This window comes from Chamaea fasciata, unplaced genomic scaffold, assembly GCF_029207755.1.
Source record: "Chamaea fasciata isolate MVZ Bird 193981 ecotype frontalis unplaced genomic scaffold, bChaFas1.0.hap1 SCAF_9, whole genome shotgun sequence".
Lineage (NCBI taxonomy): Eukaryota > Metazoa > Chordata > Aves > Passeriformes > Sylviidae > Chamaea > Chamaea fasciata.
In genome coordinates this window covers 18350911-18367698 of record NW_027094094.1, presented here as the reverse complement: position 1 = coordinate 18367698, position 16788 = coordinate 18350911, and the positions used below count along the sequence as shown (strand labels likewise).

At 42.7% G+C, this 16788-nt stretch overlaps 1 protein-coding gene across 2 annotated transcripts in view; it reads right to left on the bottom strand.

The window, feature by feature from the left end:
• Positions 1 to 379: 379 nt before the first annotated feature.
• The window catches only part of ANTXRL (ANTXR like), a 59153-nt gene continuing 42744 nt past the window's right edge, over positions 380 to 16788 (bottom strand). For both annotated transcript variants that reach the window (XM_066191282.1, XM_066191281.1), the window contains one exon: positions 380 to 4754. In XM_066191282.1, coding sequence (XP_066047379.1) covers positions 4524 to 4754 — 231 coding nt within the window. In that variant the 3' untranslated portion in view covers positions 380 to 4523. The remainder of the gene's footprint in view (positions 4755 to 16788) is intronic.

Genomic DNA, 16788 nt, shown 5'->3' with positions numbered 1-16788 from the left:
TTTCCTAAAACATTTCTCCCTCACTACCCTTCTCCTCATTTCCCAAATGAAAAATCTATCACAATCTACACATTTGTTCAAGCACTGTTATATGTTAGGAATCTCTATTGCATTATTCAAAGGTATATCAGTAACAAACTTCTAAAAAAACCTAAGATGACCCAAAAATTCCCCTTGCCCCAAAACTACAGAGAACTGAAAATGCTATACTGCATTATCACACTTGCATGCGTGTATCCTGAGCCACCTCTATTTATTCACCTTGAGCCCCTTTTAATAAATAACTGTCCAGCAGTAACATCCAGAAGTGTGCTGTCTCCTCCAAATTAAACTCTATATTTACAGAAGTGGGGCTGTTTTCTCAGTGAAATGTTTCTTAAAAAAAAACCAAACCCAAACAAACCACAAAAAACCCCAAAGTAACAACAATAAAAACAGCAAATGATTAAAGAGAAAAAACATATCATACTGATCATGGCTGAAGACCAACAGGACTAAAAAGCATTAGGAGCACCAAGTGCACATGCATTTGAACTGGTACAGTTCATGACATAATGTCATTCATTGTTATGCTTGCTCTTTTACATGAGAAGCTGATTATTTTCTTTTTTTTTTTTTTTTTTTTTTTTTTTTTTTTTTTTTTTTTGGTTTCCTTTTTCTGTTTAGGACCTTCTGCTCTGCAGGCTACTCCCCCAGATGGCAACACATGCACTGAGCTTGAAAGATGGCCATAAATATGCTTTGATCAATGTGGTTCTGTATCAGGTTTAAACACATAGAGTTTCCCTCCCCACTGCTTTGCACCTTGTGTCATTTCACTTCTGTACTAAGTGTGAGACCAAGGTCTCCTGAATCCACATTTTCCTCTAGGATTTGGGGAAGCATTAAATATTCACTCTTTGCAAGTGTCAAATGATGCTATATACTGGAAAATACACAGCAATCATCCCACATGAAAACATTTCTTAGCAATGTAAATGTAACTACAGTAATTACAATTGACATATACAAGAATGTCCAAACAAACATTGAAACAACAAGCCTGTTAGAGGGATTTTGTCCCTTCATTTATTTTCAGACATTTCTCAGCTGATGGACACCAATATTACTGCCTTGACTTCAGCTGGTCTATTTTGATTTATACCAGATAAGGATCAAGCTCAACAGACAATAAAATAGCCACTAGTTTCTCCTACTGTGGTGTTACAGTGCCTGAGATCACTGCAAATGGGTACATTTCTATACAACCAAGAGGCCTTTCTGTAGCCAGTGCAGTATATTCACTGCTCCCACCATTGCAAAGGAAATTCAGTTTAAGGCAAAAACATTCACTTTCTCTTCCTGATTTACCAGCAGACTAAATCTGCAGTGCTCCTGTCACAGAGGCTGCAGCCAAAACTTGAGTTACACACCAGATGCTTTATTTTTTTACAGTGAGAATGCACGAAACTCCATTTATGTCAAATCTAATTCTCAAATCCATGGTGGTTCCTGCTTTATCATACATGAATTCATTCACCTGGGATTTGGCAAAGCCTAAGCTCTTCCTATTCCTGCTGCACTTGCAAGTTGTGCAGAATTGTGAGTATGTGTTATCTTTGCAAGACTGTCTATTCCCGCAAAGAAGAATATTCTCCTCAACTGCAAACAACAGGCAGTTGGATGCGTGACTGTGAGGAGCCCTGCCTAAGCCAACACCTCCACTGTCACTGGTAGTGAGTCAAATTTCACCAACATTAACATGAGGGCAAATCGCCAACTCTACTCACCCCTCCCGAGATCTGTACAGGTGCAAGACAAGACAAAATCTAGCTCCCAGGCTTTTTCATTAGCTAAAGGTAATTCTTGACCCACCAAGTCACTGCTTCAATCTCACTGCTGCCTGCTGATAAGAGACTTGGCATCTACGGAGCAGTGGTCTGTTGCAACCCCATAAGAAGTTAAAGCTCTAATGCTGTGTTTTGTCCTGGCATGGGAATCAGTTTTATGTCCTCTGCCATTTCAACAGTTAGCATTTGCTGGCTAATTATTCTTATACAACCAATGTGAGAAGCTGTTAGGTTCGCTGTAAATACACATTACAAACGGTCGTAGACCCAGCAAGGTTATTTCATGGCTTCCACATTACCAGCACAATGCCCATCGACATCTCTGCTTGTGAAGCACCTTCCCCCCCCTTCCCCCGGCCCTTTCACTGCAGTCATCCAGTTCTTTCACTGGGGTGAAAAACAGAGTTTCACCAGAACTGCAGTGGGAAAAAGGACTTGTTTTAGTTTCACCTTTCCACTGAAAGAAACAGAGATAGGTGATGACTCTGTGTCACACTGGCTGAAAAAGGCCTTTCCATTCATAGGAGTGCAGCTCTCAAGCAATTTTTGTAAAGCAGGAGAAACCAAACAAAACCCTACACATTTCCCACACACAAGCAAAGGCACACAAACACACACACACATACACACACTCTTCTTTCCCCTCCGAACAGAAATCCATTCTCATGAACCAAATTATGCAGACCCTATTCAAGTGTCGAAAAAGAATGAGGATAGGGTTGAGTGCATTCCAATTCTCCTTTCTGATCACAATGAAGTCACAGGTCAGCAAAGTACTTGGGCATAAGGAAGTTTCTCTTGACCTGCAGGACATTTTGACACAAGCAGAAGTGCTTTGCTGGCTCTGGCCTAAATTAGAACAGCTCTAAGGCCAGCTGGCATTCACAACCATGATTCCACTACCTGCACCAATATACATGAGGTAAGAGCTAAGCTCAAGAGAGCAGAGCAGTGCAAGAGGAGAAAGAGGCTCTGTGGTTCTTCTGAGTTATGTTTGACAGCCTCAGCTGCATACACACGGCATGTCACAGTGATCAGCATAGACTGATGAGAGCTTGGTGGTGTTCTGCAAGTGGGCCTTCCACTGGAAACATTAAGCTTGATTTCTGTTTGTACCAGTACAACTTTATATGCCTGTAACAACTGCATGAATAGGTTTTAAATCTGGAGCAACTGCACGATACAGCTAGTGTTTTATCTCAGACTTATGTGCCAATAGCTACTGTGATGTGTTACACGCCCACATACAGATGGAGAAATAGGTATATGCTGCGTCATAATGCAACATATCATTATTTCTACAACTATCCTAAAAACACAGCCAGTGCCAAAGCAGACCAGCATAGGTTCCCTCTCCAATACAATAGGTAGTGGGGGAGAAAAAGCAAGCTCAGGTGTTATTTTGATTCACTAGGGAATGCTCTGGGCACAACCCACTCAGGTATTGCTCAGTGAACAGTAACAATGGGCTGACCCACAGTCCCGCGTCATAAATTCCCACCTCTGTGTGGGCGCTCACATCGCTTTCTGATGACACCCAGAATTGAGGTCATGGGAGAACAGCCAAACATATAAAACAGGGATAAAAGCTCATGCTCACTCTTCACATCATGCCTCTCAGCCGCAGGTAGTCTGCAGGGTTATATCCTAGTGGGATCTGAACTGTCTAAAGAAACAACTGCTAAAAGAGGAATTTATGTTTGAATCACAAAAGGATTGAATTCCTCTTGGCAGTAAGAACAAAGGAAATTCATTCAATCAAATAGTAATAGAATCAGTCCCTCAATGCTGCTGATATAAATAACACATTCTGTTTGCTTACTACAGTGTCTACACTCAAATTCCATGTATGTTTCCTTCATTTTGGACTACCCTTTCTGTAAATGAAAACTAAACACCAAGCCAAAATATTTTTCTCACAATTTCTCTGAACTTTGAACAAATATAAATCCAAGTCTTGTACAAAGTCTGGATTTCTAGAGAGTATCTCATCTTCAGTGGCTATTCTATGCAACCACGTCTAAAAGTATATAGAGATGGCAGGCTCAAAACTGATTTTTCCAGGGGAAAAAAAAAAATGTCCCTCTTCTATGTTAGATTATTGAGCTAGATTATTGGCACATAGTCTCATGTTACCTCATTACTGTTATAGGCTTCTTAAAATTTCCATGGAAGTTCCACCTGCAGAACCAAAGGCAGAAAGTTATCTTTGCAATTGTTGATCCATATTTACATCTGGCTGCTGTACTGTTGGGGAAAAGAAAGCAAATTCCTCAATGAACTATATTGAACCAACTTGTAGGTGGCAGCTATCAAAGCCACTGATGCACGAGTACCAGCTAAAGTTATTAATGAATGATCTGACACACCAAGTCAGACAACTGTCCTATCTAAATAGATCTTCAAATGTATACACACAAAAGCTGCTACTGTCTCTAGATGATCACTTTGGTTTGTTTCTATACCCCATAGCTCTGAATCTCTCCACTGAATGTTTACCCAGCACGTGTGGTATAAATATTTTCATACACTAAAATTGACACTTGGCAATATTTTTTTTCCTCTTTTTTTTCCCCTTTTTTTTTTTTTGCTGACCAGCAACAAATTCTGATATCTTTAACTGTAAACCAATACTCAATAAATATGCTGTGTTCAGCAAAGAGCCATGTTGTGTCGATCAGGTTTTGCTGCACTCTAAGCCATGGGGTGTGGGGGTGGGCGTGAAGGAGGAGGTCCGGGAGGGGCTCGGGATGGAGGTGGTCCAGGAGGTGGCTGCCTGGAAGGAGGCTGCGGAGGCACAGGAGAGGAGGGATTCCGTGGCGCATTGTTGAGGGGAGCATTGTCGCGGCAGGGCAGCTTCGGTGGTGGGCTGTAGGGGGCAGAGGTTCCATCCGATTTCACACGGGTGAAGTTTATGCATCTTCCCTAGAGGTGAACAAAAACTCATTATTAAAAACAAGGTATTTTGACTCATCAGCAGCTAGTCAAAGGTACTATAAGCAGAGGGCCCAGGCTACATTTCATCTAGTATCATTGACTGGGTCCTAGAAATTACATTCAAACCATGCTATACTAAAACTCATACTTTCCTTGATTTTCAGAGTCACTGCCTGTAGAGAATAGCCTAGGACTGGCTTAAACCAAAAGGGATCACATTGGGACTATGCTCACAGGTGCTCTCTGCTCTGCTACTAGAGCAGGACATGCCTAAAGTGACAGCTCCATCCAAATCACGCTTGCCTTGGTGGGATCCCTGACTGCAAAGCTGTGCTTGAAAAAAACTCACACAGGATGATACCAGAGCAACAACATTAGCTGGAGACACAATCTGTAGCTCTCATTTTCACAGTGACCCTAGCCTGTGCTTTGAACATTACACTGGGATAGTACATGTCTTCCATGCTCCAGTGTAGATGCAGGTCATCTCAGAAACACCAACAAGGTGTGGGACTTGCACAGAGGGCTCTCCAATGAGTGTGTTTTCAGGATGGATGTGGAATGCAAGCAGACAGGACCTGATGGGAGCACTGCGTGTGGAAATTTTAAGACGGGAGTAGCTTGGATTCGAAAAAAAAGCAAGCACTGGGGATGTCCCAGTCAACCAGAGGCTAAATGCAAATATGTCAGGGTTTCCTTTAGCCAAAATAAGCTTTGCATAGGTTCCCACTAACCAAGCTCCGTAGAGGAAGAAAGAGAGACAGACCCCAAAGAGCACCCGGCCCCTCCTGTGGGAAGCACCCAGAGGCTCCTAGGAAATGGAAAAGCTACATGGCAACCTCAGTGAGAAACCCAGATAGGTTGCACACTGGAATCAACAAACTAAATTCAGCTTGAGGTTATGACAACATCCCCTGAGCAAATTCAGGAGAAGGATTCCAAATACAGAAAACTTATCTCAAAGCTAAGCAGCCGTAGATCACAATCCTCCCCAGCTACCCAAACACCTGTGGCAGCAGGAATACAAAAACCCACACAAGTCACACATTCTCTTGGCTCACTGCTGCCTGGCATGAGAAAAACTCTGAAGGTGTTTAGAGAATGGGCTGAGTTTCTGTGGCAAACTCACAAATCGCAATTTCCTCAGGAAATGAGGCAAAAGCCATCACAGCAGAACTACAACTGTTTTGTTGAGTGACTTCCAATGCCTGCACCTTTGTTCATGAAGATTATTTCTTTGAAAAGAGGGGAATCACTTAAGTTCATGACTTCTCTGAAGAAAAGCAAGCAGTGTTTCAAAAGAAGCTTGTGTAAGCTCCAGAGCTCAGAAAATGATTTTACGAATGTACTAAAAGCCAAAGGGTACCACCCTACCACTTACTTGGACTGAATGGCTCTGGGCTTCCAGAGCTCAGCTGTAGACATGAATTGTTTGAATGGGCATGTTCCTGCCTGCACATGAGACACACTGAGTAGTCCTCCGTCTCAGCTTTCAGCACTACAGTTCACCACTACACTTAAACAACAGCGTCAATGAGTAGGATAAAATTCTCCTCCTAAAAATCCAGGCTTGCTATGGCAGACTTTGGTTATGAACTAGGTTCATGGCAATACTATACTGGGGCCAGAGCCTTTTAATGGAGGCAAAAGGCAAAAGTCAAGGTTTTGGTTACTTCTGCCGAGGTAAACCATTGGATCAAAAAAACAAGTCAATGCTTTGCTCTACTCCGTCACAGAACTCAAGTCCTCACCAGCACTGCAGCAAGCAGCCATCCTTGCCAGGTATTTGTCTTCTGCTGTGATGCTTCTGCTCTGTATTCAGAGCCCACTTGGAAATTCAGCAGTATTTACTGACACGCAATGAATGTTACAGCTATATTTAACAGCTGTACATCAAATTAATTTAAGAAAACTCAGCCTTAATATTTATAAAGTTATGAACTTAGAGCAGCTAAATAACCACTCATGATGAAAGAAAAAAAAATAAAAAAGGTCAGAGGTGCTCAGATGAGATGCACCATATGGAGAGGGAAAAATTTAGGACAGAACAACTTCCCTCATAGTAAATGCAAAGCTGCAAACCCAACACTAGTGCTTTTGCCTACAAGCCTTTCCTGCCCCTCTGTTGTGTCTCTCTCACAAACATCAATTCCAAATATATTCATAGTCTATAATCAAAGGGGATCCCATAAATCTGTTTGCATTACTTTCACTTCAGTTAAAGTGATAGGCGACGTCAAACTGCTGCCAGTTTCTGCCACACTCACTGATTTGTCAGACAGATGGGTAATTTAAAGGCCATGCGCTGCATTGTGTCATGAAAAATACGGTTGAGTTGGAAGAGTCTGACAGATAGAGGCTTGGATGATCGATGTATGTATTGTGACACTTCCTCACAAAAGATTATCACTGTTAGCCTACAATCCCATATATCAAAGACTCCTGGTGAATACTGGAGCAAATCCTCCTGAGCACTTCAAGCAGCCATTGATAAAATGAGGCCGAACTCTAAGCCAGTGTCAGGATTAACAACTGAAAAGGGAAAGGGAAGAACAAATGATAATAAATTATAAGTGATAGTTTGGACTTAGCAAGTGAATTTTGTCAAAGGATTTCTAGGTTAAAGAATTAAGCTCTCGACACATCACAGTTTCCTAATAACAGAGTGCCACCGTTATTCTACCTAATATGCACACCCGTCTGGGGTTAGTTATAAAAAAATCCACAATGTTTCTCAAATAAACATGCTAACCACAGGATTTTTAATATTCTCTGTTTGAAAGAATTAAGTAATTTCCTCTCCAAAGGCAAATAAAGGTTTTTAAACCCTGGGAACACATACAGAAATTAGGTATCCTGCACACTTATCTCTGCTCTTCCTGCAGAGAGGATTTACAGGGATTAAGAAGCCACCACCACCACTTTAGCAGTGGTAATGCCATATATTTTTCCAGAAGCATGGAACACACTAAATGTTTCAGGGAAGGTGTCAGAGCTGCAAGGTGCAGCAATACCAGGATGATCTCAGGCACAGCAGCTGTGGGTAGCTGCCTCATTGTGTTCCAGGAGGCAGATGATGTGTATGAATGCAGTTGTGTCTGGCTGGGGCCCCGCTGCCCAAGCCGGTGCTCAGACGGGGCGACCCGCGCGGCGTGCTGTCATTCAGGCACCAACTGAAGGTCAGCACTGTGCCATATGGAGCTACGCCCTTGCTTCAGCTCACATCTGCACCGCCTTCCTAATGCACAATTATTTTGCCTCCCCATATGTCCATCCACTTGTTAGGCTCTTGTTACGCTGCTTGCTAAATTGGCTTTTCAGAAAGTACAAATACTGAAGCAGTGGGATCTGCCCTTGTCCCGACTCCAGCTTTTATCCTAGTGTTACAATCACATGTGCAATTCAGGCACTTTGTACTTCTAGGCAAAGTCTCCTCGACCACCTAGGATGTGTTATTGTGTGTGGTTTAAGGCAGGGGGAGGAAGGGAGGAACCTCCTGAAAGCCACCGCATCATGTAGCTGGGCTACCTTCATCACAGAGCTCACAACATCATTCCCCAGCATTCATTTCCTCAAAATCTTTAGCTACTACTCAGAAAGTTTTCAATTGACAGAAATGACTGTTAAAAGAATCCAGGCAATTCGAAGAGTGAGATGGAGAAGTCTGTTCAACCATGATACTAGCAGCACTTCAGCAAAAAGAATTTAAAAAATCCAGGCCATCTGCCAGGAGCTGTCCCTTTTCTCTCTTCATTTTAATACATGCATTGGTGTTTAAAAAAACAAATCAAATCCACTTTCATCTCCATGCATGTCAGCATCTGTGTACACAAAAGTATGCCTGTTTCTTATTTTTACCTACATTAGTTGACCTAATAAAATACATCCTTCACATTATACATTTCGCTTGATTTTCCATTCCCTCTTGATTTGGCTTATGGAGTCCCAGAGGTGGGTATCTGACTGAAAAAGAGTTAGCTTCACCTAGTTTACTAAATTTTCTTGTCTTTGGCCTTGTAAGAATAAGATACCTGCATTTTAGAATGGATTAAAATAAAATAAGTCCTTTAAAATTTAAGCGTGGCCATTCAAAACACTAGATAACCAAATTAAAAATGAAGTTGCTCCCTATGAGAAAGTATTAAATTATTATTATTTTTAACTATAAGTATTATTTAAGATGCTGAAATCCAAAAAGAACATAATTTCCAAGGGCTCTCTCTCCAATTTTGTTTATCTATGTCAGTGGGATGAGTCTGCCAGCTTGCTATGGACCTGGTTCATCAGCATGTAGCTTCACTTCCTAAACATCTCTCAATAGTGCAGTATAAAAATGTAGCTCTAAATCTCAAAAGAATAGATTCAGATTTTATGCTACTTACAAATCACAAGACAGAGCATACACAAAAAAGTTGTGATCACTTCAACTAAGTGAAGGCTTTGATCCACACACCCAGAAAACAATGAGATATACACCCTTAAGTTCAATGACTTCTGGCAAAATTCAGTCTTGGCAAAATTAGGGATTACCCTGTCTTCTGATAAAGGACAGGAGTGTTCTAGCAGAAACACCTACACAGAATATCTTAAACCAGCCAGTATGGGAAACTCATTTAGCAGCTCTATTTATCAGAGGTAGATTATGGACACAACACCTGCACAGTGAAAGAGATGAAGCAAGGTGGGACAGAGTTCCCAATATTTCAGTTCCCTGGGCAAGTGTCAGGATTAGCAGCTGGCTCCTCAGGAGCCAGGATCTATGTGCATCAGCCTTTGCCAAAAGCTTCCTCATACTGCACTGCTTCACGCTGACTGTGCACTCAACATGTCATGGCTCATTAAAACCTTCATGGATTTCCTGGGAATTGCACTGATTACCCTGCAGCATACAGGCTAGAAATTAGCGAGCTGCTGAAACAGTTTGTCACGTAAAACCCAAGGCTGCCTGGTTTTCAGGCACATACAAGTAACTTTTACTAACTCCTGCTCTTACATTTGGGACTCAGATATCATTTTCGTGTTGAAAAGTAAAATATTGGAAGTGCCAGAGATTCCCATATCACCAGTTTGGTGACTGATCACGCTTTCAGGTAAATAAATATGTAATTTATAATTATTTCCTAATTATATTATTTAATGATTAAATTATAATCATCAAAATTAATTATATAGTGGGTATTTCATTAATCATTACCAATTATTTTATGAAATTGTCATTAATTTTTATATGCAGCCATTTTAAGTTATCAGGGCTCAAATCAAAACATTAAATATCATCAAGTTAAAATATTTGTTTGCATGATATCCCGACTCTCACACATATCTTCCAGTTTAATAAGTCCTCTCCTGTACATAACATTTTTTTCAGAAGCTATTTGGCAGCTCAGCACTGACACCCATAATGATGGTAATCCAAAATTATGAAGAGATAAGAGAAAATGGGGTTGACTGAAGAGAAGAGGGTTTTAAAAGCAAGGTCCAGTAAAGTGGCAGCGTCCAGCAACGTGAATGTAATTATTTCCTTTTGTGTTGCTTTTAAAAAGGAAAATAAGTTCAGCCCATTCTTTTCCCAGTGTATTATCTGTCCTCTTTCTAAACTCCAATCACTCTTCCTCCCTCCCTTCTATGATGGGGTTATTGGAGGGGAAGGAAATCACTGCACTGTGGGTTGTGAATCACTCACTATAACAGTGAGGACCCTGTAATGCCCTTAGGCACATCAGATAAATTGAAATAGAAAATTACAAAATGATAATGCAAATGCACAAGGATAATCCTAGCAGCAGCAGAAAACTCTGTTTACAGCACAGCATGAGCAAGGTGATGCTACCAAGAGGTGTAACCTAGAGGGCTCACCCAAAGTGCTGCTTATTGCAAAAGGAATTAGACAGAACTTTAAGATGTGGGAGGTAACCCAACTTTAAACAGGACACATATTCTGACCCAGGAAGAGGCAGTGATATTTAAAAGTAACTGAGGCACATGTGACTCCTTCAAAAGTCCACAAAACCCCTCTTACAAGTAAATCTCTGCTTTTTCTCTTTTTAGCAACTAAACCACCCACAAATCCTGGCTCGCTGGAGCAGCACCATGGAGACACAGCACAGGAAGTTAATCCCTGCCTCCCAAACTCTGCCTAAACAATGAGATCCTGCACATGGGCTGGGAGCTGAGCACATGGTGACAGTGACACACAGCTAAGCAATTCCTTGGGCTGCTGACACATTCAGGACAAAACCTATTGTCTTGGCTGAGGCATGGCTGACATTGCTGCCCAAAAAGCTCAGGCAAGATGCCTGAGCCCCTCTCATAGAGGCAAAGTGGGACCAGCCTTGTTTGTAAATAAGCTGGGACAAAATATCCTTCAGAAGTCCAGTATGCCCTCAGACACCCTGGCTGTGGAGACCAAATAGCTGAGAAAATAGGATTTATGGGGTGGGGAAGGGATGACAGAGCACAGGAGTGCTTCAGGGACCAAGGGAGGTAGGTTGCCAGGGCAAACTCACAGACCCATGGCATGCAGTGCTTATAAAGGCAGCAATAAAAGTTATCTTTCAGTTCACTTGCTAGCCAAAGGAAAAGTCAACAGCAACCAAAAGTCTTCAATTTTCAAGTAAAACGAGTAAGTCAAAATAGGTTTAATTTAGGCTTGAAACATGTGCTGTTCATTTCAAACCATCTTTGAGTTTCAGACAGAAAAGGTGTTTCAAAACAAAAATTGAAAACATTGAGACTTTTTATGGGTATTATTTTCAACTTCAGCTAATTCTACTAACATGAATAAACATTTACAAACCATCTAAAGGAACAGTTTTAAATCAAAATAAAGACAGTAATAGGGAAAATGGTGTTCAATTCTACTAGGCAATTAAAACAGGAGCTGTTTTGCAGTACAATTAATAGCTGCAGTATCCCAAGCTACTGTAGTTTCTTTTTTCAGAATACTGAGAGTTGAATACAATAAAGTACTGATAGTTTTGCCAGACATACATCTGCAGACACTATTCCCCAGTTCACAGTCCCAGCTGTGCACAGTGCTGCTTGAAACAAGGGATGGGACTTCTGGGAGCAGTCTGTTCAGTGAGTTGAAGACCAGTGCAGGAATATACTGAAGGCAAGGGGGCTACTTCCAATTTACCACTGGAGAAAGTGGACAATAATGAGGAATCTGAGGGAGGAATAGCTCAGCCAGGGAAATCAGACTTTTAAGTTAGGACCAGTACCCTTCAGCAAAATAAACTTTGCTGAACACATCCCGACCATGCAGCTCTCTCATGCCTGATACCGCTTTTTCAGCCTAGGCACACAAGGAAAGAGAAATGAAGAGCGCACCCCAGTACTGAAGACAGGGCAGTTCAAATAATACACATCACACTCCATTCAGCAGGAAACTGCATGCTTCTTCCAGCCTGCCCCAGCAAGGAAATGCAGCAATGGGCTACAGACATCTCCTGAAAGAATGGCCAGAGTCACAAGATATCTTGCAGGAATGCACAAAACATCACATGTCTTGGACCTTGCCGAGGCTGTGGCTGAAGTAATGCACAGTGCAGATCCATAACAAAGCTTGTTGATTCTGAGCCCTAAAAAAGCTGAAGTGACAAAGGGAACAGAAAAGAGTAACAGTGGGCATAACCAAAGTTAAGGTCTATCTACTACACTTTACATTCAGTACCAATCTCAAAGTGCTGTCATGCCAGATCAAATCCCACCCAAACCTCAGAAAAATATCTTAACCAGAATCTGCACTCACATGTGATTTACTGCCTTCCTCTTTCCTGACAGCTTTTATGGATGAGGGTCTCAGAGTGGAGGAAGAGAGGAGAGCCACTGCCAGGTCATGTCATCTACTCAAGGTTATGCAGGGAGAAAAAATGGTATTTACAAGTTCAGGACTTGTGACTCATATCCCTTGTTTTAACCACAGCACTACACATTTCCACACTTGAATGCTGACCAGACTAGAATGTGGTTCAAGAAAAAAACAACAGAGGTTGGTTTGCAAAAGATTTTCCTCTTTCCTTTGGTGTTTTCAGGGAAGGGGACATTGCATTTGTCCATCTCCTAGAATGGGGAGGGCTTTGGAGCACAGCAACAAAAACAACAAACATTTGCTGGGTGCAACAGCCACAGCCTTGAGGAATTGGTGGCTTGCTGGGAGCAGCAAATTAGGCCACAAAGGACCATAACTGATCTTGCTCAAACTGCAATTAAATGTCATCATGCTTTCCTAGGTGAATTATTTGACTGTCTCTCAGGAGCAAGCAGGGATTATTGTGTACACAATGTTGTTCACCTGACTAAGGTACAGAATAATGATGGAAACTCAGAGATTCCTGGTGGAAATGCTTATTATTTTTCCTTGCCTAAGCCAAAAATGTAAGATCCTGGCCCACCACACAGACAGGCTGCCTCTTTGTGTAGAGTCTGGAAACAGATACAACTACCACTAACGCTCCTCTGTGTAACTGGCCCCTAAATGGCTCTACTGCTACCTAAGGAAGGCTGGGTAGGTTACCTTCTGCAATGTTACCCAGCTCAAAGACAATGAGGGACACACAGCTCCCAGCAAATCAACTGAAACTGTCAGATGATGTTCAGCGTTGATCCAAGGCTGCTGCTGAGAAACAATGTGCATTTGTGCGCTTTTCCTCTCGAAAGAGGTGTGCCATCAGTACTGCCCTGGGCAGTACTGCTAAGGCCCAAGACAGTCTCCAGGCTTCAAGTCAGGCCCTTGGACACGTTGTAGGATTGTGGAGCATCAGTGAAGTGATGCCTGGAAAACTGTGATAACAACACAAGAGCCTGTTCCCCCCATGCAGACATATCAGAGTTGCAGTTAATGAGGGACTAAGTCACCAGGCCTTATCCCAGAGACATGTTCCCGATAAAAACCCCTGAGAATCAAACCTGATGAAGCTGTTCCTTTATCATAAATATCAGAGAAATAGCAATATGTTTTAAGACCAGCAGAAGAGTACCCTCTCTATCTAACAGAGCCTGTCTATTAAGTCCTCAGAGTTCTAGTAGGAACATGGTCTCAGCCTCCCAGAATTTACTCTTCATCTCACTTATTCACTGTACAACTGCAGTGCAACGGAAGTGAAGTAACTTATGTAAGCTACAGCCAGTGCCTTAACCACAAGGCCAATCCTCCTTCATCCTGTTGTGTGCCAAGTAAAACCAGCCCTGGGATTTGCACTCATCCTTCACAAGAGCCTCTTGTTCCTGAGCTTGCCTCTGGCCACCAAAGACATGGACAGACCTCTGGTCTGGCCTGGGTGCAGGCAGGCAGTGTTCATCCCCGAAGTCTGTGAATTCCTATTCCACAACAGAAATAACACAATCCTGGCACAAGTGAGGGGTAATGCAGTATATGGGCTTCTCGTAGGACAGGAAATTCGTTAGTCACTGATTACGTGTTCCCAGCTGCAGCGCTCAACACATCCTGGGAGCAGTGCATTAGGACACTGGTCCCACACCAGAGAGAGGGAGCTTTTTTCCGCCATGCCATGTCTGCTGAAGCAGTAATGACTCTTAGAGATACCTGCGTCCTTTAAAAAAAAGAAGAAAGAAAGTAGCAAAATGGGAGCTAAATGTGTCACATTTTCATTGAAAGTGACAAAGTGAGATCACCTACTGTGGCAGGCAATGTCCTCATCTCTTTATTTTTTCAGGAGCTCATGAAGGTGAAAAGCAAAGAGAGAAAACCTGCAGGACCAGGCAGCAGCCACTGATGACTTCAGTCCAAAGGAGCTCAGTGCTGCTTTTTCAGCACCCCCTGCAGCTCTGCCAATTGTTACACGGGTGATTACAACACATCTCCAAGCAAGAGGCAGGGAAGCCTATTAAAAGGCATTACTGGGTCTTGAAGAGAAGTAATTAGAATAAGCTCCAAATAGCAGCAGTATGTGGGCAGCCGCCGTGGCGTGACAGGCGGGTGCTGCCATCACCGTGGGCTGCATTCAAGCTGCTGACCACCTGTACGTAGCAGCTAGAGAGTAATTACTAGTCATTAATAATCCATAAGCTTGGTGTCCCATGATTCAGCTAAGGAGTCCCAAGTGCCTGGCAGAACAGTAAACCTCACAGCTGTAAGGAAGGTAAATACTGTGTTCTCATGATTATTTCCTTGTCAGGACAACTAAGGCACATCGATGTCATGGTCAGCATTACAAGTAGTCACTCAAGACTTGAGTAATCAGACCTTCTGAGCTTTAACAAACCTATCAGACTAAGCATGATGACTCTGAAAGGGATGCACAGAATAAGGAACCCACATACTCCTAATTTCAAAGGCTGCTGTTTAAAATTCCAGCTGCTATGCATTGTTCCACATTACGCCGTAACTCAAGGGTGAGAACTTGAAAAGATCCAGAAGTTCTGGCTTCCAAACTGACCAGCAGCTCATAGTTTGTGACATTTTTGGCTGTCAGTTTTACAGAACAGAAAAAGGCAAAAAGGCTCTCAGAGCTTTGTACAACAGCCTACTTCTAGTCCCCTTCCTCAGGAAAGGGCTTTACGTGTACAAACCACAGGGTAGTACTACTAAGGCATTGCTTTTTACTAAGTAAAGTCCCAGGGGTATACAAGGGGATGGTGACAGCAAAATCCAGTCTACACTCCCTGTCGCAGCTACAAAATTTTCAGTGAAAATAATAAGATCACGTTTTAAGCCTTTAAAGTAAATGATCAGTTCTGCCTGAGGGGAAAAATGTTGGGTTTTTAGTCAAGGACTTTGGTAAACCGAGCCTCTAAGAATTTCCTGCATCAATCAGTATGTGCTGAGAGGCAAAATGGAATGGAATTGCTGAAAGCAGCAACTAACAGACCATCAGAAAGCACCTCCCCTTCCTCTCCGCACATACTGAGGCTTTCAGTGTTTACCTGCTCCCAGTGGTAACAGGCCACTTTTGAACTATAGGCCAAGGGAACAGCTTGAAATTTACCTTTTGCAGAGACTATGGACAACCTGCCCTACCAGCTGCTGTGGTTTCTTTGTATGAAGTATTTCAAGATGGCCAGAAAATAATATTCCCCAAACTCCAACCTTCACAGCAGATGCTCCAAGCTCAGAACCAAGCTCAGGAGGACACCAACACAGTGATAGGAAAGTCTTCAAGGAAATCTGAATACCTTGAGCAACACGGCCCAATCAGGACATGTGGACACTCTGACATGCTTCTGTGGCTGGATGAGCACTGTCCCCATCTCAGAGCTGTCAATCCCTTTCTTGGGCCAGAAGAATGATTGCTAGTCCTCTAAGACACAGATTTCTGAGGAAGGGGGAGAAGAATAACAGCCAAGCTCCAAGGGATTGGCCACTGCAGCAGTAGCACAAATGCCTGTGAAGGCTTCACCTTTGTACATTCCAGCAAGGCAGAAGGCCCAGCAACCCAACACAGAGCCACAAGTCTTTTTTCATCAATTCACTCCTCTGCTGATGCCCTCTGAGAGCTCAGCAAAACTCCATGCCACAAATAACAGCCTAGCTGCTAATGATGGGGTAGAGCTAAGTGTGTTTATCCCTTGTTGCCACATGTTGGTGCAACAGAAATTCCTGCTAGAGGTGACCTGAGGAAGTCAAATGAGTGGGATCCTGTGACCCTGTACTGAGGTGCTTGCCAAACTAATAAATTTCAGTGGTGGTGCTATGATATGATCTTGAATGGAGACTGGGAGGAGGAGCTGTCTGTAAGAGCCAAGAAAAACACGGCGGCCACACAGGAGAAGGAGAACCAGAGCTTATGCTTGAATGATTTTCTTTAAATAGGCAGTTCCAAAAAGCTCCTGTGATTTTCACAAAGATTAATACAGTCCTATTAGTACAATCCTGCCTAATACTGATGAATGATCCATCCTGAGATCAATTTCTTGATAAGTTCACGGAAGACATCAGCCAGGGCAGGGAAACTGTTGGAGCTTCAGCCAGCTCTGCAGCGAGGCTGCAGCCCAAGGCATGATGCTACCAGCAGCTCAGGTCCTTCAGCCTGAGAAGAACAGGGTAAAGAGGCTGGGGACC